Raw genomic sequence first — 23924 nt, 5'->3', positions numbered from 1 at the left:
TTTGCATCCTGCTGGAAATGGAGTGGGACTGTTGAACAGAGATTGATGGTGTAGTTGGCCACCTCTCCAGGCCCCAATATTTAGGTCTGGAAATCCCTCCAGAGGTCAAATCTGACCTTTATCCCATGGATTTCCTTAAATTATAGATGTAATTCTGCATTTCATGGACACAAACTGTGAGAGGTGTCCATGCTTCTGTCTGCAATCTGGATATTGACTGGAAGGTTCTGCCAGGATGGGGAAAGGGAAATATTTTATACATTTCTGTGCTGGAAAAAGGAATTATTTGTAAATTCTTCCAGCTGATAAAAGCACCAGGAAATGGCACATGGAATGTGTGGCATTATCTGGGATTCCTCCTCTTTCAGCAGGATTTGCCATAAAAGAGACGAATGTGTGACTGAAGTGTCACAAATTGTTTCGTTGGGATTTTTATCTGAGGAATAAAACGAGCACTTGGTGCACTAATGAGAGGAGCAGCTGGAAAAATAACTCCAGGCTACCACAAGAGGGGGGGAAAAACCACCCCTGGATGTCAAATTATTTCTTGGAGTGAAAACGGGGAATGTTTGGATGAAACAAAAGTCAAGTTGGTTTCAGCAGAGTGACCTGGCTGGGACATTCTGGGATGTGTCACTTGGAGTGGTGACATCCTTGGGAGCAAGGAAAACCAGGGGGGGAATCTCAATTTTGATGGAATGATGGAATCTTTGAGGTTGGAAAAGATCTCTGGGATCATCGAGTCCAATCACCCCCAGCACTGCCAAGGCCACCACTGCCCCTTGTCCCCAAGTGCCACATCCACAGGGCTGTTAAACCCTCCAGGGATGGTGAATCCACCCTGCCATGGGCATTTCCAATGTCTCCCCAGCCTTTCCATGAGGGAATTTTCCCAATATTCCCAACCTGAACCTCCCCTGGCACAGGTTTTGGATCATCAAACCCACTTTTGCTGTGCTTTGGTGGCCATGGGGCTGCTTGGTCCGAGGCTGAACTTGATGCTCCTGGAGATCTTTGCCAACCTCAACAATTCCATGACTCTTCCAGAATTTCAAGCAGAGATTCTCCTGTTTCTCAGTGCTCCTGAGGATGTCGCCGCTCCAGTTTTGCCACTCCAGATGACATGTCCCAGAATGTCCCAGGTTCTCTTTGGGAATGGAGGAGGTGGCAGTGCCATGGCCAGGTGGTGTCCCAGGTCGCCCTGTCCCTCCCAGTCCCCTCTCCAGGTGTTGTCCTGCTGGTGGCTCTGGGTTTCCATGGGGACATTGCTTTGGTTTGTTCCCGATGAGGGAAGGGACACCCGAGCTGGGGACAGGGATGGCAATGACCAAAGGACATGGATTGGGACAGCTGGAGACAGAGGAAATATCTCCTTTAACAATCAAATCTTCAGCTTTCCCCTGGGGCTGGCAGAAGGCAAATCCCTTGCTCTTAGGCATGGAGGAATCACAGAATCCCAGGATCATCCAGGCTGGAAAAATGACAGGATCATTATGGTTAAAAAACACTTCCAAGATCATCCTGAGCAGCCTTTGATCCATAAAAGATTTGCTGACCTTGAGCTGCCCTGTGTGGGATGATGGTGACATTCCCAAGCTGGAAACACTTTCTCTCTTTCTTTTGTCTCTCCCACTTTTGTTCTTTGTGTTTTCCTGAGGTTTGTTACTGCCATGGATGATTCCTTGTGTTTCAGCCTGAAAAGAGCTCTAGAAAATATTTCATTTTATATCTCAATAGAAGATGTGTTTGGGTGTAAAACAGCCCAGGCTGCTGGAGGGACAGTAGGAACCATTTCTGGGTTAAAATAAGAGTTCATAGGAGTCAGAGAGTCCCAGAATCTCAGGTTTGGGTTGGAAAGAATCTTAAAAATCATCTCATTCTCCTCCTGCTATGGACAGGGACACCTTCCACCATCCCAGGTTGCCCCAAGCCCTGTGCAGCCTGGCCTTGGACACTGCCAGGGATCCAGGGGCAGAGGGCTTATGATGGATTTTGGGTTTGTTCTTTGTGCTCCAAGTGATTTTTCAACGTGAGGAATGATCCAGCCACATTCCAGCCTGGCTGTCCTTTCCAGTGTGTGGCTGGGCTGGGAATCTTGGGCAGCAGGATGGATTTGATGAGACCTGTCTGGATTTATGGGAGCCACTCTCTCCACGCCTGCTCTCATTTGGAAAACAAGGATTATCACATTTTATCCATTCTGTGTTCTCACTGCAGAGATGAGGAGTAATTACAGCTGCTGCTGCAGCCTGTCAGATCTGCAGCTCAGCAGCAGCCAGAGGTTCATCAAATTATATCAAATTGTATCCAATAACATCAAGTAATGTCCAATCCTGCCTTTGGTGGAGTGCTGGGCTGGCTGAGCCCAGCCCTGCTGAAGGGATGGGGCTGCAGGAAGCCCTGAATTGAATTCCCCCTCTGGATCCATGCTGTGGGCTGGGATGCAGTTCATGCCTTGTGCTTTGTTTGCATCCTTGTTTAATTTTATTTCCTCTCCAAACGCCGTGCCCTGGGATCAGTTTGGCTTCCCAGGATGTGTGTGGCTCAGGGAACACCCAGATTCATGCTTGCAGGAGCTGCTGGTGCTCTCTGAGGTGTCTGAGCTGCACCCAGAGCTCTGCAGAGAGCTGGCAAAGGGCTCTGAGGGCATGGCAGAGGGGCTGGGGGTGAATGGCTTGTCCTCCTCAGCAGGGCCCTTCCCTGGGGACAGCTGGGGACAGGGCTGTCCCTGGACATCCTGCAGCTCCTGGGGCTGCTGTGAAGCTGGCAGGTGCCTGGTGGGGATTGCTTCCTGACTGCAGTCTCTGTTTCCCTTGGACTTTTCCTCCAGCCAAGCACTCAGCATCCTCCTGGTTCAAGAGCTTGTGCAGGAGCAGGGACACATCCCAGCAGATTTCCTGTCCTCCTCAATCCATCTCCTGCTCAGGCACTGGGAATTCATGGATTTATTTTTAGTGGGAAGCAAAGCAGTCCTCTGGAGCTGTTCCCTCTGCCCTGCAGGACAAGCTGAGGTGCTGCCAGGGTGAGGAACTCTCCAGCTCCTCTGCTCGGGGTGGGATGGATAAATCCCCTCCTGCTCCACCTTGCTGGGCTCTGACTGAGCCTTCCAGAGCCCATGGAAATTCCCTCCTCCAGGGATGTGTGTCTGCACAATCCACAGATCTTTTCTGTGTGGTTGTCATGGAACCAGAGCAGCCAGATCCTCACAGCTGCTCTGGAAACAGCAGGAATGGCATGGAGGGACTTAAGGGACTGAGGAGCTCCAGGAGATGTCTGATCCTGACCTCACATCCAGTGAAGCCTTTCACAGAATCATGGAATGGGTTGGGTTGGAAGTGATCTGAAAAACCATCTCTGCCATGGCAGGAACACCTTCCACTGTCCCAGACTGCTCCAAGCCCTGTCCAGCCTGGCCTTGGACACTGCCAGGGATCCAGGGGCAGCCACAGCTTCTCTGGGCACCCTGTGCCAGGGCCTGCTCACCCTCCCAGGGAACAATTCCTTCCCAATATCCCATCTCTCCCTGCCCTCTGGCAGTGGGAAGCCATTCCCTGTGTCCTGTCCCTCCATCCCTTGTCCCCAGTCCCTCTCCAGCTCTCCTGGAGCCCCTTTAGGCACTGGCAGGAGCTCTGAGCTCTCCCTGGATCCTTCTCTTCTCCAGGTGAACACCCCCAGCTCTCCCAGCCTGGCTCCAGAGGTGCCCCAGCTCCTGGAGCAACTCCATGGCCTCCTCTGGATTCATCCCTACACATCCATGTCCTTCCCGTGCTGGTGGAAGGGAAGTTGTTGCTTTCTCTCCTCCCAGAAGTCACCAGAGCTGTCTGTAATTAAAGCTGTGTTCTGAGCCCAAAGTTTCATGCCAGACTTTCCTGTTCCCGCTGCAGTTCTGGGATGAGGTTGTAATTAGGGAGAAAATTCTCTGTTTTGAACTTTGCAAAGGGTCAGGCTGGCGAGGAGGTTCTGACCTCCAAATCTTTGAAACCCGAAGCCTTGTCTGGGCAATCTCCCGTGGCTGGAGCTGTTCCTGCCCATCCTGTGCCTCATCCCAGGGCACAGCTTTGCCCAGGCTGTGCCAGTGTCACCGAAACTGCGGGAAAAACAGAAACCCTCCAACAAAATTTTTAGTGTTAGAGTCAAGGCATTACTTTATTATCTGGCCAGGATGTTGTTCTGGCCAGGATGAACCACAGAAATCATCTCATCCACACACAGCCTGGCTGTGCAGAGAGAATCATTCCATGATACATGATTTTACTAGATTTTTCAGATATTTTATACAGTCAAAATACATATCAATGCATTGGGTCAGTGTTCATTGGGCCAGAGTTGAGCAAACCCCCAGTATTCAGTTTCCCATTGGATCTGAATCTCCTCACCTCTGATGTTAATTAGATTTTTCATTCTCCAATTTTCCCATCAGTCCTTTCCTGCCCAGATGTCTTCAGCCCTGCTGGAGGTGCTCTGGGGTAGCTGTTTGTAGATAGCCACTGCTGGCTGCTGATGTTCTGCTGGGAGCTCTTTAGCTTTGGGTTCCTCCAGTCTGTTGATATGTTGAGTTCATCAGACCTCACCTGGTAGAACAATGGCCTGGAAAGAACCTTAAAATTCCTTTTCCTGGGGTAAAGACAAACAGAACCCTTTGACTGAAGTTATACAAAATTTTTAAGCTCCTATATTTTCCAGCACCAGTGCTGGACACAGCAATGACACAGCCGGGACAGCCTGGCTCTGCGGGAGCTGCCGGAGAATAAAAATAAACAGGATTGCTGTGCTCGGGGCCCGAGCTGCACACAGCGCTCATTAACTTTAAATCTGTCACCTCGCTGCTCTCCGCAGGTCACACTCCGCCAGAAACCCTGGGAATACTCATCAGGATCCTCGGCTCGGCTCCGTGTGTGCCTCGGGCTGGGGCACGGCGGGGAACTGCCTGCCAGGGACCTGATTATCCTGAGAATGGCCAGGGAAAAGCTCATTCAGGGAGCAATCAGGGCACATTATCCATCCAGCTTGATGCCCGAGGCTCTAAAAACCTAAAAACTCTGTTCTGCCCGGGGTGGAGGTGATGCGATCCAGGAATGTTTTCCCCTTCGCATTTCCCTTTCCCCCCTCTCATTTCCCTTTCTCCCTCTCATTTCTAGGCATCTTTCCCCCTTCTCTTTTCCCTTTTCCCCTTCTCTTTTCCCTTTCTCCCCCCTCTCATTCCCAGGCAGGATTTCCCCCTCTCCTTTCCCCTCTCCAGCCCAAGGAATATTTGCATATTTAATTCCACCCTCCAACGGGACCCTCGTGGAGAGCCAGGGCTGGCCTGAGGGCTGGGATGGGGCTGTCCCATGGGAATGAGGGCGGGATGGGGTCAATCCCTGCTCCTCCGAGCATTCCATGTTCCTTCAAAGCGCAGGAGTTTCCAGGAGCCCAGCGCAGGCTGCTCTCCCTGGGATGAGGGGATTTGGGGTCCTGCTCTCCCTGCCCGGCATTCCCAACCCGGGCAGGCTTGTGAGGGGAGATCCTGTGGGATCAGGAGGAGGGAAAGGCAGGCTGGGGCTCAGGGAGGGGTTGGGATGGGCTGGAGGTGCAGCTGGGGGGATTTGGGGCTGCAGTTGCCCTCCTTGCTGACTGCACAGCTCTGTCTCAGTGCTTCCAGCAGAACATCCTCCAGCAGATCCATCTTCCCCTTCTCCCCGCAGGGAAAGGCTGAGGGAAGGAGGAATCCTTTGTCTGCAGCTGCAAGCTGAAGCTCTTACAAACCCCTAAAAAGCCAGCAGGAGCTGCTGGTTGCACCTGAGACCTCTCGGTCCTGGGGAATCACAGCCCTGCCCTGGATGAGGATTGGTGATGAAGGGAAGTAGCTCAGCAGAGCAAATCCCCTCCCCAAATTGCTGGAGGCTCTTTCACCTCCCAGAAAATGGTGTCCAATGGTGTTCAACATGCAGTTTTCTCCCCGAAGGGCAGTGCTGCTTTTCTAGACCCCTCCAGACCTTAAATCATAAATTATTTTCTTTTTTTTTTTACATCCCTGACAGAAGGGGACAGCTGGGGGGTCAGGCTGAGCCAGGGAACAGGGACAGGAGGGGAGGGAACAGCCTCAGGCTGGGCCAGGGGAGGCTCAGGGTGGATTTTGGGAACATTCCTTCCCTGAAAGGGTGACCAGGCATTCCTGGAAGTGTTCAAAAGCCTGTGGATGTGGCACTTGGGGACAGTGGTGGCCGTGGCAGTGCTGGGGGAAGGTTGGACTCGATGATCTTGGGCTCCTGTTCCACCCTTGACGATTCCATGATTCTGTGATCCCACCGGTTTATTTAGGAGGCCCAGTGGACATTTTCCAGGGGTGCAGACATGCCATCCCGAGTCAGTCAGGTGCAAAGCCAATCTCCCTGGGCTGCAGGGTCTGGAAAAGCTGGAAAAGCCCTTGGATTCCCAGCTCTGCTGCTCTTTGCTGCTGCTGCCTTGTCTTTGGTGCACTTGGAGTCAAAGAGCCATGGGAAGGTTTGGGCTGGAAAGGACCTTAAGGAAGATCCACTTCCAACCCCTGCCACCCTCCCACCTGGCACAAGTGTGCTGGATGTGCCATGGGATCCCAGGACTCCCTGCTGGAGCTCTGGGAGCAGCCAAACTGAGCCAAACAGCTCCTCAGGCTGGAATGACCCCAAGGTCTCTCTGCACCCCACAAAGGAGCAGTGAGGGAGGAGCTTTGGCAGGTCCTTGCTGGCCACACAGGGTCTGGGGACACTGGGAAGCTTCCCAGAGATCCCAGAGATGTTCCTGGTGCCTTCAGCATCCTCTTCCCATGATGGGACAATGAGCCAGGCTCCCACCACTGCCATTCCTTTTAATTGTCACAATTCCCTAGTTCCTGCCAGGACTGAGTGTCCTGCAGGGAGCAAACCTCTGGGGGTGTCTGGGAGCCCTTTTCACCCAGGTGAGGCCTTGGGGATGAGGAGCTGCTCTGATCTGCCTCTGCTGTGGTGGCCAGAGAGCTCCTGAGTCACTGCCTGAGTCACAAGGCTGAGGCCCAGCACTGGTGGCCCTGGGTGACTCGGTGACATTAACGCCAGCATGAGCAGGGAGCTTTGTGGGGGAGGAGATGTGAGGGAACCACTGGGAGCAGATCAAGGAGTGCTTGAGGTGGGTTTGAACCAGTTTTGCTGAAATCACCCACACAGGCAGTGACCCATCCCTGGGCTGAGTGGGAATTCAGGGGTGGAATCCTGACTGGAACTCCTTTGGTCCTCATTCCCTTTGCCATCTGCCACTCTGCCCTGGCCCAGGAGAAACCACCATTCCCAAGGTTTCCCTGGCCCAGCAGCCCCTCAGCACCATTCCCAAGGTTTCCCTGCCCTCCCAGTGTGTAAATAAGCTCTGGGAAGACTTATGGGAAGACAAAACTCTGTGTGAGCGCCTTGGAATCCTGGAATCATCAAGGCTGGAAAAGAGCTCTGAAATCCTCAAGTGGAGCCATGAATCCAGCACTGCTCGATCTCCACTGAACCCTTTCCCTGCCTCAGTCAGGGATTTCAGCCCGATTGGGGTTTATAAAGCTCTGCATTTGTGACTGGGAGCAGGGAAGGAGGAAGTCAGGGCTGTCCCTGGGCAGGGAGCTCATCCTGCTCCACCCTGGCTGGAGCTGTTCCCCTGCCCGACCACCTCCATCCTTCCCAGAGCTTTTCTGTCCTTCCCAGAGCTTTTCTGTCCTTCCCTGGGGCTCTCCTTCCATGGGATGAGTTCATGCTCAGTCCTCAGTGGGAGCTCGGGGGCAGAGGTGGGGCAGGATGTGAACCCAGGGGGATGGGGAGGATTGGGATCCTGCTGGGATCAGGGATTGCAGGATGGCTCCTGGAGAGGAGTGAGGGAGGTGAGGCAGAACAGACAACACACGAGCTCCAGCCTGGCTTTTCCTCCTTTCTCCCATCCCTCCGAGTTCATTTGTGAATGAGCCACACGTGGCTGGCAATAGCAAGGACCCAGGGGAGAGCAGCACATCTGCAGGCACAGGGATGTGGGGGCTGGATTTGACTCCAGGGCTCAATCCCGAGCAGATGCTGAGCCTGTGCATCCCCAGCAGCTCCCAGCACTGAGTGTGACCATGGCAGGGAGGAGGAGGGCAAGGAAGGCACCTCTGCCTGTGCCAAACCCAAATCCAAGCTGTGCTCCCAGCATGGCATGTGGACATTGAGCTTTGGTGATGCCTTGGCTGTGCACAACAGCCCCGTGCAGGTTTTGGTGTTGGTTTTTACAACATTTCTCTCGTGGCTGTCAAAAGGAATTTTCAGGCAAAACTGTGATTTCTCTCTGTTGATGAAATGATGCTGCAGTCTCCCGAGGTGCTGATGACAGGCAAGGTTTGTTTTCTGCGGCTTGAAATGAATGTTAAAAGGGATATTTCTACCAGGCAAAAGAGAGGTCTGGTTGCCTCGCTAGTTAAGAGTTTTAATTGAAAAGGAAGTCAATAAGGGGATAATGCATTTTTTTTAATGGCATCTTTCTTCGGAGGTTGTGGAAAATGTTCTAATTAAGCCGATAATTAAAGCCTGCGAAGTTGGTGATGATCCCTGGCAGAGGCACGGGGAAGTCACGAGCAAGGGGCTGCCCGAAGTCTCGCACAAAGTCAGACAGCCCTGGCGCCCTTTGCTCTGGAATCACGTGTAGGACAAGCCCTGCGTGTCCTCCGAGGGTGAGGTGACATTGGAGAGATCCCAAACCGAGTGACTCGGCGCTCGGGGTCACACCGCACCCCCCCAATGCATGCAGGGCCAGGTACCAGCATCTCTTTAAAATGCAAATTGTTTTCTTGCTAATCTGGCTGATTTAGCCGAATTAGCATCCCAAAGCATCCCGATTTGCATGGCAGCGCGTGGAGTCGCTCCCGCCGCTGCCATCGCCGCCGTGCCGCGATGGAAATCTGTCACCTTGCGTTACCTTCCCGAGCCATCCAACCCCTCTGCACCCCGCGGGGAAACGCGTTTGCCACAGCCCGGGGATGTTTCCGAGGATGGCTTTCCATGGGTGCACAGCGCTGTCCCAGCAGTGAGCTCCATCCCGCAAAGCCCCGCAGCTCCGAGCGGCTCTGGGCGCATTTTCCAGCATCACACACCCCGCGGATCCCAGCTGGGTTCCCTGTCAGCGCCTCTCCCCCGGGATATTCCCTGCCCCAAATCCCGGATCCCTCGGAGATCCCAGCTCTGCCCGAGGGCTGCGCTGAATTTCCCACGGGTTTTGAGTGGAGATCGCGACACGGCAGGGAAATCGCGACCAGCCGCTGGGGTCGGGCAGGGGAATGCCGTAAGGAGGGCAGATCCCAGCGCAGGGCATGCGATAAGGACAGATAGCAGCGCAGAGAAGGCGATAAGGAGGGCAGATAGCAGCGGTGGGTGCCGCACGTGGCGCTGCCGCAGCTGCCGCTGTGTTTGTTCAAATCGCGTTTAAATCGTGTTTAAATCGCGGCCCTGGCGCTGAGCTGCTGGAGTCTCGTGTTTGAGACTCTTCTCACACCTCCTGATTGAGCAGCAGCTCCGGGGAGAGGCGGTGCAGTCGCTGCCAGGTGAATCGGAATGAAACACAAACCCCAAAATCCTGCAGGTGCTGAGGCTGAGCCCAGGGCTGAAGTAGAGCTGATTGATCCACCCCTATCAGTTTAATAACGTGGAGGGGAAGATGTCCATGGACTGATCAATGAAGGAGATTTTCCAGCAGATTAGGTTAAGCATTTTCAGGAGCTCTCAGCATTGAACGGCTCAGACTAACAGGGATTTTTAAGATCCCTCAGCAGGCATGAATATCCTTTTTTTTTTGCCAAGGGACAAGGGACATTTGATACAAAACTCACTCCAAACAGCCCCGTGCCTCGTTCAGAGCAGCAGCCACACTCAGGACTGCACTAGCCCAGCTCATCAGTGACAGGAGATGTCACCTGTCCCTGCTGGTGGCACTGAGCTGTGCCTGCACTGCCTGCTCTGCATGCTGGGCACACAGACAGATGCTGCTGGGATTCTGGGATGAAATGCCTGCTGGATTTGCAACAGCTTGGCTCCCTGCTCTGCCTGCTGGATTCCCAGTCGTTTTGGCTCCTTGCTCTGCCTGCACTCCCTCCCTCTGGAGAACAGGGCTGGCCTGTGAAAGTTGTGCAGAGAGACGAGAGGGAGAGCCCTGGCCGTGCTGCTGACTCCTGTCCTCCTGCCAAAATGGCTTTTTGGGAAGAGCCTCTGCACTCTGTGGGACTGGGCAATGAGCTGTTCCCCTCAGGGCATGGCCTGGTTCTGTCCTTGGCTGCAGGTGGGACCCAGGGACCCACTGGGAAGTTGCTGTGTCACCAGGGCATGGGGAGTCCCTGATGGGCAGCAGGTCCAGAGGGGCACATTGGGGCCCTCAGGGGTAATTAACTGATAATAATTAATTATTATCAAGGCCCTGGCAGAGATTCCCAGGGAAGCTGTGGCTGTCCCACCCCTGGAAGTGCCCAAGGCCAGGTTGGAAGGCGCTTGGAGCAACCTGGGACAGTGGAAAGTGCCCCTGTTAGGTGTCCCTGTTCACATCAGTGTTGCACTGTATGGCCTCTAAATGTCTCTCCCAACCCAACCTTCTCTCGGATTTTTGAGTCTCTGATCTTTTCCTTTCATTGCAGGGGATGGCCAGGTGGATTTTGATGAATTTATGACCATTCTGGGACCTAAGCTGGTGTCGTCGGAGGGCAGGGATGGCTTCCTGGGGAACACAATAGACAGCATATTCTGGCAGGTGAGTGATCAGATGTTCAAAGTGCAACTTCATCCAACTCTCAGTGCCTTCCAGAGTGGGTTTGCTGAGGAGCACAGGATGTTCTATGGAGTGGGAATGATGGTGGGAAGGGTGTTGGGGTCTATCATGCTGTGGGCTGTGTAAAAACATCCGAGTTGGTGGAGAGAATTGTGTCCAGCCAAGCCCTGTGTTCTGTGGATGAATGCAGCTGGACACAACAAAGCAGCCAGACCTTTGTGCAACACCTCTGGGAGTTTGGAATTTACTTGGGGAAGAGAAAAACATTTTTCTCCAGGAGTGGTTTGAGTTGGGAGCCTTGAACCCACCTGGCTGCTCCCAGAAATGTGTCCCTGTTCAGTGTCCCTTGGCTGGGGAGGAAATGTGCTGGGCAGGTCCATTCCCACTGGGATTCCTGCTGAATTTTGGGATGAGGCTCAAAATAATCACATTAAAAAACCAGAGCAGTTTTTACCCAAGTGCTGCCCTGGGCTGGTTTGGTGCTGCTTGCCCCAGGCACTGGAAGGACACAGATCCAGCACTGGGAGCTGCCTTTTGTCTGCCCTGCAGTGAGACTTTAAACAGCCTTGGGGCTTCCAGGAAAAGCAGTCTGGGCTGTTCTGGCAGGATTGAAAATCCCCCAAAACACAGAGCTGCACGTTTGCTGCCAATGGATCAAATGTGTGGCTTCCTGTGAGATTCCAGCTCATTTCATTGACCATCCCACTGCCTTTGCCTGCTAAGAAACCTTGGCTGTTCCCAAGTTTAATGAACCAAAGAGCCAGACCTGGAAATGAGAATTTCTGCCTTCTTTTACAACCCTCCAGCCCTATCCAGACTGAATTGGGTGGAGCTTTTTAAGAGTATTTTAAAAGTGTTAAAAACTTGTTCCTGGCCTCCTGGCACAAAACAGGAATAACGCTGGAAATTCTGGTCTGGATTCCAGTATTTGGTTGTCAAAGCAAGAGTTTGGTGCTGGTGAAGCCCCCATGGTTTGTGATGTACCTGGGGGGAGTAAATGACCCCAGGAAGGGCAGGGATGAGGATCAGAGATATTTTATTGCCTTTACTGCCCCTTGGCAGCCTCAACCCAGCCTGTGAGGGAGAGGAGGGAGTCCTGTCCCATCCCATCCCATCCCATCCCATCCCATCCCATCCCATCCCATCCCATCCCACCCCATCCCATCCCACTGAGCCATTGGTGCCTTCCAGAATTGCAGCCCCTCAGGAGCTGCTCAAGAAGCAGAAATCCTGGGGGGAAAATCAAGTTTGTGAGCTGAGCTCTTGGATGGGAAGCAGAGAAATCTGGAGCCTTCCCAAAAATTCCTCTCACAGTTTAACCTTCTGCTTTCAGTGACCCTCCCAGCTCTGGGATGAGGCAGGGAGGCAAGGCTGTGCCTGGATTTGAAGCAGCAGGATTCCTGGGCTCAGGGATGTATCCCTAGTGCCTCCCTGGCTGTGGTGGGACAGGGAAAAGGAGCAGAAGCTCCAGAGAGAGCCCTGGGTGGGCAGGGACAGCCCTGGGGCTCCTGCAGGCAGCAAAGCTCCACCTGAATTCCAGGAGTGCTGCAGGGTCCTGGGAAACAACAGCTATGGGCTGCACCACCTCTTTACTCAGCACTTCCCTGGATTTCAGAGCCCTTGGAGAGCTCCAGTCGCCTTTCCTCTGGGGTAGGAGTACAACAACTTTGCTGCTTTTTCCCAGAGAAAAAACAAGGAAAAAATCACAAGGTGTCATCCAGGAGCAGCTTCCCTTTGCCCTCTGCTCCCTGGCTTTCCCCAAGCCATCTGCAGAGCCAACCACCTCACCCTTGAGCATTTCTGCCTCTGCATCATCTCCTGTGGGATTCCTGATTGGAAACCAAGCCTTTTTGGGAATCAGGCCTTGCCTGTGTTTCCCATATCCCCTTGCTGTACAATTTCCCCATTTTCTGGAAGCAAAGGGCAGAGGATGAGCTCAGGTTGCTGACAGAGCACTTCAGGCCTGCAGTCATTCCCAAGGAAGGGTTTGAAGGAGGGAATAATGCCCAGTGCTGGGGGACAGGGGCAGTGAGGGTGGGACAATAAGGGACAGCTGAGCAGCCATGAAACATTGAAACCTCACCCCAGAGCTTCTAAATCCATCCCAACGGAGAGAGAATCCCTGTGGGCATCCAGAAAGTGCCTTCCTCTCTCCCATCCCAGCAGCTTTGTTGGGATATCTTCACCAAGCTCCTTTCAAAGGGCAAACACCTGCAGGCTCAAACACTTCCTACAGGATGGAGTGTGGAAAATCTCCAGCCCCAGAGGGAATAACAGCCTTGGAGGAGAGGTTTTAAATGAGATAAAGCTCTCTGTGGTGGCTGAGATGCTTTGGGAAGTCAGGACAAGTGGGAATGGTTAAAAACCACCACTGCCTCTGCCTCGGGTGCAGAAGGAATTCTGTGCCCACAGCACTGCTGAGGTGATTTGGAAAAGTCAATACTTTGTGCAGTGATCAGCTGAAAGCCAAGCAGTGCCTGATTAGTTTTCCCCTCTTTCCCCCTTGCTCTGTGCACGTGGTGGCTGCAGGGAATTTCCAGCAGGATATCTGGGAGCTTTGTCCTGCATGAGGGGATGGTGCTGGATCATCCCCTCAGCCACGTCCATCCCATCAGATATCACCCAGCACAAATCCCTGGGCTCAGGAGCAGCCTGGGTGTTTGGGGATAAACAAAGCTGCTTTGCAGGAGCAGGAGGAGCAGAATACCAATGGGGAGATCTGCTCAGAGTTGTGATTTCTCCTCTGGAGAGATGTGGGGAGGGACAGGGAACACAGGGAACAGCTCGGCAGCTGCTCCTGTTTTCCGGCATTGGGGGAACCTTTTCCTTTCTCCAGACTTCCACAGACTTGGGAGGGAGAGGTAGATTGGGGTTTGGGATCTTTGAGGGTGAGTAGGAATAGCCAAAAACCCCACAGCAGCCCTGAGCTAGGAGGGAGGGATGTGCAGGGACAGGCCAGGGACAGCAGGGACCCCAAGGGCCTGAGGCACCAAAGGACACTTTGTTCCCTGGAAAACAGAGCAGGGACCACATCCAGCTGGGGGGATTGCATTTGGGGCTGGCCAAGGAGGGAATTTAGGGAGGGAAAAGGGGATCAGAGCTGGCTGGGAATGTGGCAGAGCAGAGGGAAGTGGCTGGGATGGGACATGGAGGATTCCCCCTCCCAGCCCAGCACTGAGATCTGCTGCTCTGGTCATCCCTAATCCCATTTGCACTCATCACTGGGAATGCAGGAGTGTCCCAGGGGACACATCTGGGCTCTCCTGGTCTGGTCAATCAATTAGTGCCTTAATAGAGTGAAATGAAGGGGAAAATGTGTGGGAATGGCAGTGGCACAGGGCAGGGCATGGAGGAGCTGTGGAGGGAGCAGGGAATGAGGGAGAAAGGAATGAGGGAGAAAGGAATGAGGGGATGTGTCAGGGCCCTCAGCAGCCCTGGGCTGGCTCCAAAGACAATTTTGCTCAGAGAGGGATTTTTCTTTCTGAAGTTCAGAGATAAACCTGATGCCATTGCTTGCTGTGTGTGAGTTTCTCCTCTTGTCCCTGCAGAGGAATTAATGTGAGGATGGCAAACGAGCCTTGCTGCAGAGGAACTGGTTGTATCCATGTCCAATTTTTTGTGGGAACAGATCCAGGTGCCCTTCCTCCTCCTCCTCCTCAGGCAGTGCAGCCCTCTGGGAGGTGCAGGAGGTTGTTAAACACAGGATGGGACATTTGACATCTTGCAGCAGAATGTTTCACTGGTGCTGAGCTGCTCTGCTGCAAAACCCTGGATTTCTGGATTTCAGGAGCTGCTGTGTCAGCTTTCCAAGAAACCTTCTCCAACTGACTGCTGGGCAGGATGAGAAATGGGAGATTGGGAAGGAATTTTTTACTCAGAGGATGAGGAGGCCCTGGCACAGGTTGTGGAAGTGTCCAAGGCCAGGCTGGACAGGGCTTGGAGCAGCCTGGGACAGTGGAAGGTGTCCCTGCCATGGCAGGGGGTGGAATGGGATAATCTTTCAATTCTCTCCCAGCCCAACCCATTCCCTGATGCTGTGATTAATGGATTTAGTGCCATCCCTCTTGGTGATTGCTCTGAGGTTTGAATCAGGGAATGCAGCTGAAAATGTGGGTGGAAATGTGATGGATGGGGTGAAGGATGGATAGCTGGGGCTGGACCATGGCACCAGGCACATCCCCCCAAATCCTCCTCCACCAGACAAATCACCCCACAGCACCACCTCATTGTCAGCAGCACTTTTTGGTTGTTGGACCTGAGATATCTTCAAGTGATTTCCACACCAAAAAAAATAATAAATCTGTACTTTTAAAATATCAACCATTTCTGGGATTTTTCCCAGCTGGATACAACCAAAGTAAAGGAGTGGCTGAAAACTTTGGCATTGAATATCCCACAAAAACCACTTCAGCTGGGGCTGTGACATCTGATACTGAGCTCCACCCAGCTGTGGTCATTGTGGTCACCCAGTGCCCCTCACCTCCAGCATCCTGACTGTATCCCCATTTCAGGAGTTAACTATCTCCTGCCACAGCTGCTCCTGCACTTTAGGTCATGATTTCCTCATATCCACATTTTAAAGGTGAGATTTTCCATTGGGAAGATGCAGGTGGCTGGGCTGGGCTGAGGAGCGGGGTGGCTCTGGTGTGGATGGTGGGAAGTTCATCCCAGATATCCTGGACACTGCTCAGTGTCCTTTAGCTCATCCCAGATAACCTGCACACTGCTCAGTGTCCTTTAGCTCATCCCAAATATCCTGGACACTGTCCAGAGTGTCCTTTAGCTCATCTCAGATATCCTGGACACTGCTCAGAGTGTCCTTTAGCTCATCCCAAATAACCTGCACACTGCCCAGAGTGTCCCTTAGAGCCATCAGGGGGAAACAGCCCCTCCAGGGTGCAATTTAAGGGATCTGCTCTGGCCATCAGCCTCAGGAAGGGATAAATTGTGCTTCAAAAGTGCCAAGGCTGGGAGAGACTTCCTGGCTCTTTGTGGGCTCCCTCCTGAAGGGATGAGATTCCCCAGCACTCCTGAGGGCCAGAATCTTCCTCCAGGCTGCTTTGGTTGGGATGGGGATCATCTTTCCTTTGGAAAGGTGTCCTTGGGTGATGAAGCAGAGGTGATGAGTTTCAGGCAGGGGAGTTTCAGGGCAAATCCCAAACCTCCTCACTCCCCATGTCAGGAAAGTTTCTGCCAGAGAGGAGGCTCCACCCAGCCTTAAATCCCAATCCAGCAGATTTTAGGATCCATCTATCCCTCCCTCATCCATCATCCATCCCTCATCCATCATCCATCCATCATCCATCCATCATCCATCCATCATCCATCATCCATCCATCCATCCATCCATCATCCATCCATCCATCCATCCATCCATCCATCCATCATCCATCCATCCATCCATCCATCCATCATCCATCCATCCATCCATACATCTCTATCCATCCCTCCATCCCTCTCTATCCCTCCATCCCTCCATCCATTTCTATCCATCCATCCATCCATCCATCCATCCATCCATCCATCATCCATCCATCCATCCATCCATCATCCATCATCCATCATGCATCCATCATCCATCATCCATCCATCATCCATCCATCCATCATCCATCATCCATCCATCTTCCACCCATCCATCCATCCATCCATCCCTCCATCATCCATCATCCCTCCGTCCATCCATCCATCTCCATCCATCCATCCATCCATCCATCATCTATCCATCCATCCATCCATCTCCATCCATCCATTCATCATCCATCCATCATCCATCCATCATCCATCATCCATCCATCATCCATCATCCACCCATCCACCAATCCATCATGCATCCATCCATCATACATCATCCATCATCCATCCATCCATCCATCCCTCCTCTCTGCACACAGAAAAGGACATGGAAGGAGCTGCAATCCTTTGGCTTCCCTGGATACTTCACATTCCTGTACCAAAATCATCTCTCACTGCATTGCAGGAATTTTGTTGAGGGAAATCTTAATTGGCTCTAAGGAAAGCCTGATTTTCATGGAGATCAGAGTTTGGGAATTGTTTAAAACAGCCTTGGCCTTTTTTATTTCTTTTTTTTTTCCTAAAGAATCCTCACTGTGGGATGGAAATTTTGCCCTGCTTCCAAAGCCTGGCTTCCAGTGGAGTAAAAATATTGGGAAAATTGAAGTGAGGTTTGAAAAAGAAGGAAAACCAGGAAAACAGACACTCCATTGCTCATAAACAAGCAGAAACCCTGAGGTGTTGGCAACCGTTTGCAACAAACAACCGTGTTAGGAAGAAAATGACCTTTACTGTGAGAGAAAATCTAAAAAAATAAATTACCTGTTTGGGGGAAAAAGAAAAAAGATCTGTGGAAAAATGCAAATGAAGAAGCTGCAAAGATCTGAGTGCTGAGGGTGGGTGAGGGCTGAGATTCCTTAGGATGAGGAGATGAGGAGAGAGTGCTGTGGCACTGAGGGAGAACCTCCAGGCCCTGACTGCCAGGAAATTCCTACAGTACACCAGATAACTCGGATTTTCCCAGTGTGTATCCCAGATTTCAGTGCAGTCTGCTGGAACCTGGCACCTGCAGCCCAATCCCCTGGCACAGGGTGCCCAGAGAAGCTGGGGTTGCCCCTGGATCCCTGGAAATGTCCAAGGGCAGGTTGGACAGGGCTTGGAGTAACCTGGAACAGTGGAAGGTGTTGGGGTAGGAATGGGATGAGCTTTAAGGTCCTTTCCAACCCCAAACCCTTCTGGGATTCTAAAAGAAGTCCCCCTGGAAGGTGCAGGCCCTGAGTGACCCCTGGTTATTTGGGATGCTCCCCAGTTTTCTCCAGGGCCACCAACAGCTCCTGGGGCTGGGATTCTGCTCTTCCAGAGGCACAGCTTCCCACTTTGTTCTGGGAATTGCCCATGGAGAAGAGAGGTGTCCCCCCTGCCCTGCCATCTGTCACCCGCTGTCCCCTGGCCCAGCTGTCCCACTCTGGGCTTTGGGAGGAGCACTGGTGGGAGTTGGTGGTCCTTGAGGGGAGCTGTGCAGCAGCTGAGCTCCTGGCAGGATGGGCACATCCCTGTGGCCACCAGAGCTGTGTGCTGGCCATCCCTGCTGAGGGCTTTTCCCAGGCTGGAGGTGCCTTGGCTGTGCTGTGGGTTCAGCTCCACCCTGCCCTGTCCCCTGTCCCTCTGGGATTGGCAGGAGGTGGCACTGGCCTGGGTCACCTCCCTCCCCTTCCCCTGGCATCTTGTCCTGATTGCTCCAGAAATTTGTGCCTCCAGTGCTGCCAGTGGGGCTGTTGTGCTTCACTTTGGGGTTTTTATTTCACTTTGGGGCTTTTATTTCAGTTTGGGGTTTTTTACTTCAGTTTGGGGCTTTTATTTCAGTTTGGGGTTTTTTACTTCAGTTTGGGGCTTTTATTTCAGTTTGGGGGTTTTTACTTCAGTTTGGGGTTTTTATTTCAGTTTAGGGCTTTTATTTTACTTTGGGGTTTTTTACTTCAGTTGGGGTTTTTTTTACTTCACTTTGGGGTTTTTATTTCAGTTTGGGGTTTTTATTTTAGTTTGGAGTTTTTTATTTCAATTTGGAATTTTTTACTTCAGTTTGGGGTTTTTATTTCAGTTTGGGTTTTTTTTACTTCATTCGGGGTTTTTTTACTTCACTTTGGGTTTTTTATTTCAGTTTGGGGTTTTTTACTTCCGTTTGGGTTTTCTGGCAGTAATTTCTGGGCCATGGGGTGATGTGCAGGGACTGAGGTGTTGGTGTTGCTGTTACCATCTCACATCACTGCCCCAGTGCCACCTGAGCCAGGCAGACCCTTCCCAGCTCGGAATTTATCAGAGCAATTTCCCAGCAGATCCCTCACTCATTTTTACCAAGTGGGTGGAAAGATGCTGATCTTCAAAGAGAAATTCCTTAAGGATTTTTTTTCTTTAAACAAATTTACCACTTCATTGAGAAGCTGTTTCTTTGTCTGGGTATTTTCTGCACCATCCTTTCTCTGGCTGAGGAGGTTTGGGTTTCTTTTTGTGCTGACAGAGACAGAAATGTGCACTCTGAGGTGGCTGCAGCCTCCAGAGCTGGCAGGGCTGAGGTGTTTGCACAGATATTTGGGTTGTTATTTTTGCTGTTGAATACACAACACCATAAAGTGGTCATTATTAGAAATAATTATGGGATCCAATACATTCGCTCAGTGAAAAGGATGTCGGCATGGCAGGAGTCCTGAGGAAGCTGTGGAAGGATCCAATATTTGTGTGCGCTCAGTGGGAAGTGCTCAGAGCTGATTTTTATCATTTTGGAGTGGAAATGAGCAGATCTGGCACCGAAGAGGATGATCTCTGTTCAAAATGCGCCACACCAATGTTGCAGTTCCCTCCAGAGATGGATTTTAGTGCCCAAATTTCCTCCTCCAAGCAGACAACCCTCAGGATAACCCAGCAAGGTGCAGCTCCTGGGAGTGCAGTGTGTTTGGAGCAGGCAGTGGGAAGCTGCTGCCTTCCCCTGGAGAAGGGATGGGGGGAAATCATCCCCTGATGGTGATTTCCATGTTTTTCATCTCCTCCTGCTCCTGCTGGGGCAGTGGTTCCCATGTTTCCCCCGGGAGTGCCCTGCTCAGGGGATTGTTATCAAAGCCATCCCTGCCACCCCAGCAGCTCCCCCTGGGCCTGTGCAGCTCCAATCCCTCAAACTCGGGGAGGGACAGAGCAATAAAGAGACAAATGAAATGAACTGAGGTGTTGGAACAGAGCAGAGGCTGAGCAGAGCTGTCAGGAAGGCAGACAGGCTGGTGGAAGTGCCAAATTCCAGGGATTTGTGATCCCATGTGAAGATAAACCTCTGAACCTCAGCTCCCAGCACTTGGGTCCTTTGTATGGAGCAACAATTGAGGCAATATAAATATTTATTTTAGGGCCAGTTGGTGTGTGGGTGCATGTTTTCACAACATTATCCAGGATTAAAGTGCCAGAGGGCAGGGATGGATGGGATATTGGGAAGGAATTGCTCCCTGTGACGGTGGGGAGGAGCTGGGCTGGAATTCCCAGAGAAGCTGTGGCTGCCCCTGGATCCCTGGCAGTGTCCAAGGCCAGGTTGGACAGGGCTTGGAGCAGCCTGGGACAGTGGAAGGTGTCCCTGCCAGGGCAGGGGTGGCACTGGATGGGATTTAAGGTCCTTCCAACCCAACCCATTCCAGGATTCTGTGATTTATGTTAAATTTATGGCTCCTTTTTCCTACATCAGCCCCATCCTGACATTTCTTGATGCCACACCTTTTAACACAGCCAGGCAGGAAAACCCTGCTGAGCTCCTGCTCCAAACCACCTGTGGGAATATTCCAAACACCTTCCAGCAAACTGGGTCTCTTTTCCCTACTGCCATTCAAAAGTGCTGCAATTCCAAGGGCAGTTTCAGAGCAAAAGTGGAATTTATTATAATCCCAGAATCAAATGGTGATGAAACCTTCCAGAAATTGTTGACTCAGCTCAGGATAGGTGTGGAAAAATAATCCTAGAAAGGATTGTGGTTTTGTGAAGTTTAGGAGAAGGAGGACAAAGCCCTGTGGGGTTGGAGGGAGGTGGAGAGAAGCCTCCCCTCTGTCCTGCTGTGCCACCTTCAGCCCTTTCTGAGCTTTCCTCAGCTTCCCATGGAACACAAGGCTCTCTGTTTGGACACATTTAACCTCTTGATTTAGGGAAAAAAGCCATCAGATTAGCGCTGCACGGGGCTTAGAATAGAAGTGAGTAGGGAACAGGCAAACTGGGGTGGGATAGAGTTGAACTGCTCCAAAACTGCTCCAAAAGTGCTTCAAAAGTGCTCCAACAGTGCTCCAAAGCTGCTTCAAAAGGGCTTCAAAACTGCTCCGAACCTGCTCCAAAACTTCTTCAAAACTGCTCCAAATCTGTTCTAAAACTGCTCCAAACCTGCTCCAAATCTGCTCCAAAAATGCTCCAAAACTGCTCCAAACCCACTCCCCTGTTGGGCTGGCAGAAGTGTCCTGGCAGCCCAAACCAAACCTTGGGTGTTCTCTCAGCTTGCTGGGAAGATTTAGGTTTAGATTTTAGGTTTCTCCTTCGGTTCACGTCTTGATTCCTGCTGAACCCAAGGCGCAGGCAGGGAAATGCCAGCATAAATCTTCCAAGATCAGGATGTTGGGAATGAAGGGGAGAGCTGAGCCTGGGCTGTGCTGTGCTCCTTCCTCCTGTGCTGAAATGGAGTTTTCATTTAGAGTTTCACTAGGTTTTCATTTAGGTGTGATACCTCAGAGAATATTTACACTGATGATTAGGAATAACCGAAGTATTGTTGTGAATTCAATTTCCATCAAATTGCCCTCTCTTTTTAGCCAAGTGGGACTTTCATCAAAGGCTTTGAGATTGCCATTAGTCCCAGAATTCCTGCCCTGTTTTTCCTGAATATGTGCTTGGTTTTCATCAAGATGGTTTAAAATGTGTTTTACTCACCAGTGACACAACACCCTCGTTTATCTGGGACGCATTGCTCAGCAAACAAATCAAATGGGGTTTCTCTTGTATTGTTTGTAACAGAAAATTGAGTCATTTAGGACTTGGCCACCTAAAAATGACTTTGTGGTGTTTGATGTGGGGTTTTGCACTTCTTTAACTCAGGGCAATTTGTCCTGTCTTGCAAAAATGAATTGCAAACTGGGGTTCATAGTAGGAGCTCAATATTATGGCTTCCTAGTGCCAGAGGGCAGGGAGAGATGGGATATTGGGAAGGAATTGTTCCCTGTGAGGGTGGGCAGGCCCTGGCACAGGGTGCCCAGAGAAGCTGTGGCTGCCCCTGGATCCCTGGCAGTGTCCAAGGCCAGGCTGGACAGGGCTTGGAGCAGCCTGGGACAGTGGGAGGTGTCCCTGCCATGGCAGGAGTGGCACTGGTTGGGATTTAAGGTTCCTTCCAACCCAAACTATTCCAGGATTCTGTGGCCCATGATGGCACTTTCTGGGTGCAGTTTTTCTGTTGCAGTGGTCACTTGTTTTCTCTACAAACTTCCCCCAGATCTCTCTGGGTTCCTGTGGGTTAAAGATGATCATGATCCACATCCTGAAGGATGATCACTCCCCTGGCAGCTTGGATCTGCTTTTCCAATCACCTCACCTTCTCCAAGACTGTTCTTTATCCAATGAATCTCAGAATATTTTGGGCTGAAAGGGACCTTAAAGCTCATCCAGTGCCACCCCTGCCATGGCAGGGACACCTTCCACTGTCCCAGGCTGCTCCAAGCCCTGTCCAACCTGGCCTTGGACACTGCCAGGGATCCAGGGGCAGCCACAGCTTCTCTGGGCACCCTGTGCCAGGGCCTGCCCACCCTCACAGGGAGGAATTTTGTTTCTTTTCCACATCTAAGGGTCAGCAGGGCTCTGCCATGGCTGGGGCAGGGAAGGAGCAATGGGAACAGAGCAGATAGAGGGTTGGGAGAGTCCCAGCCATGAGGAATTGTCTCTCCTCCCACCTGGCTGGCTCTGGAGTGCTGATTGCTGTGCAGGAATTCAATTAGGGCAGTCAAACCCCACATCCAGCCCAGCCACGGAGGAAACAGCTCCACACATTTAAGGCAATCAGTGTGGAGTGGCTGATTAAAGGCCATTAAAATTCACCAGGAACGATTCTCATCCTCTCTCCACTTCCAGCTCTCTTTTCCGGGTGTTGGATAATCAGTGCTGCCTGCAGTTATCAGCCCTGACACAGTGCCCTGCTCGGGCTGCCCTGTCCCAGAGCAGATGGGAAAACAAGGCAGGGAAAATTGGATTTATGGGAGACAAGGCCTGGAATCTGCAGGAAGAAACACCCTGGCAGTGGCCTGTCACACTCCTGCATCCAGGGACACAGGAGAAATACAGATGATATTAAAAATGTAATTGCAAGAGGAGTTGACAACCTCTGCGGTGTGCAGTTTATTGCATCTCAGAAATTTATAGAGAATATGGTAACTTTAACATATTTATTCTGGTAACTTCATCATATTTATTCTTATTTTCTGAGTGTGAAGCTGGAATAGCTCTGAACATTCTTTCTCTGAAAATGTCTTTCCCACAACATCAGCAACATCCTCACTGACCAAGATCATTCCAGACCCTGTTCTGAGCCCTTCAACCTGCCCAGGATCATTTTTATCATCCCCACCTGGCTCTGGCTGTTTGCAGAACCTCCAGCCCTGTGCCAGTTGATAGACATGGAAATTGCTCCTGCAATTAACCCTCCCTCTGCTTCCTTCAGCAGCTGCACGATGAAATCCTGGCCTTGGCTAGCTCTGGGTCACACCTGGTGAGCAGGGCTGGGGTTCTGATCCTTTCCCAGGCAGCAGATGCTCTCCCAGCTCCCAGCTGCTTTTGGAGCCCCTGGTGGGATCGTTAGGGAGCTGAGTGGGTCATGAAGTCCCCAGTCAGCCTTTAAGTGGCCTTTTGTCACTGCCGTGTCATTGTTTGTGGGGTGGCAGTGCTTTGGTCGGTGCCAGCCTCCCGCGGGGGCTGCTGTGTCCCTGTGCCCTCTGTGCCCTCCCTGCCACGGCCTGGGCAACTCTGGGCACTCGGGGTGGGGACACTGCTGTTTGGCTGGTCACCTGTCCCCATCACGGCTGTCACTCCTGGCAGGACACAGTGCTGCTGCTGCTGCTGCTGGAGCAGACAGACACGGCTGCAGATCCATCAGGGCAAGTCTTGGGTGCTTCCTGAATTCTTTCACTGAAAAGTGGGGGCAGGAGGAGATTACAGGGATCATGGAGTGCTTTGGGCTTGAAGAGACCCTAAAGCTCACCTTGTTCAGCCTCTCCCACTGTCCCAGGTTGCTCCAAGCCCTGTCCAACCTGGTTTTGGACACTGCCAGGGATCCAGGGGCAGCCACAGCTTCACAGAGATGTACAAATTCCATCATTCTGTGACTCTGTTACTCCATCATTCCATGATTCTGTGGTTCTGTGATTCTATTATTCCACAATTCTGTGATTCTTTTATTCCACAATTCCATGATTCCATTATTCCACGATTCTGTGATTCTCTTATCCCACGATTCCATGATTCTGTGATTCCCTGATTCCCTGATTCTCTGCAGGGTCAGCAGCTGCTGCTGTGGCCACGCTGGATGTGCAGAGAGCTCATTTCAAATAACCCAACCCTCTCTTTAAACACAAACCCCAAGCAGGTGCAGCCATCACATGCCAAATAATGAATTGC

At 51.8% G+C, this 23924-nt stretch overlaps 1 protein-coding gene across 4 annotated transcripts in view; it reads left to right on the top strand.

Annotated features, from left to right (window-relative positions):
• The window catches only part of CALN1 (calneuron 1), a 142034-nt gene that overhangs the window by 83314 nt on the left and 34796 nt on the right, over positions 1-23924 (top strand). For all 4 annotated transcript variants that reach the window (XM_085078058.1, XM_085078059.1, XM_085078061.1 and 1 more), the window contains one exon: positions 10616-10728. In XM_085078058.1, coding sequence (XP_084934184.1) covers positions 10616-10728 — 113 coding nt within the window. The remainder of the gene's footprint in view (positions 1-10615; positions 10729-23924) is intronic.

The sequence above is a fragment of the Lichenostomus cassidix genome, chromosome 19 (genome assembly GCF_008360975.1).
Source record: "Lichenostomus cassidix isolate B80296 chromosome 19, HeHo_3.0, whole genome shotgun sequence".
NCBI classification, from domain to species: Eukaryota; Metazoa; Chordata; class Aves; order Passeriformes; family Meliphagidae; genus Lichenostomus; species Lichenostomus cassidix.
This window is presented reverse-complemented; position numbering and strand designations above follow the sequence as displayed.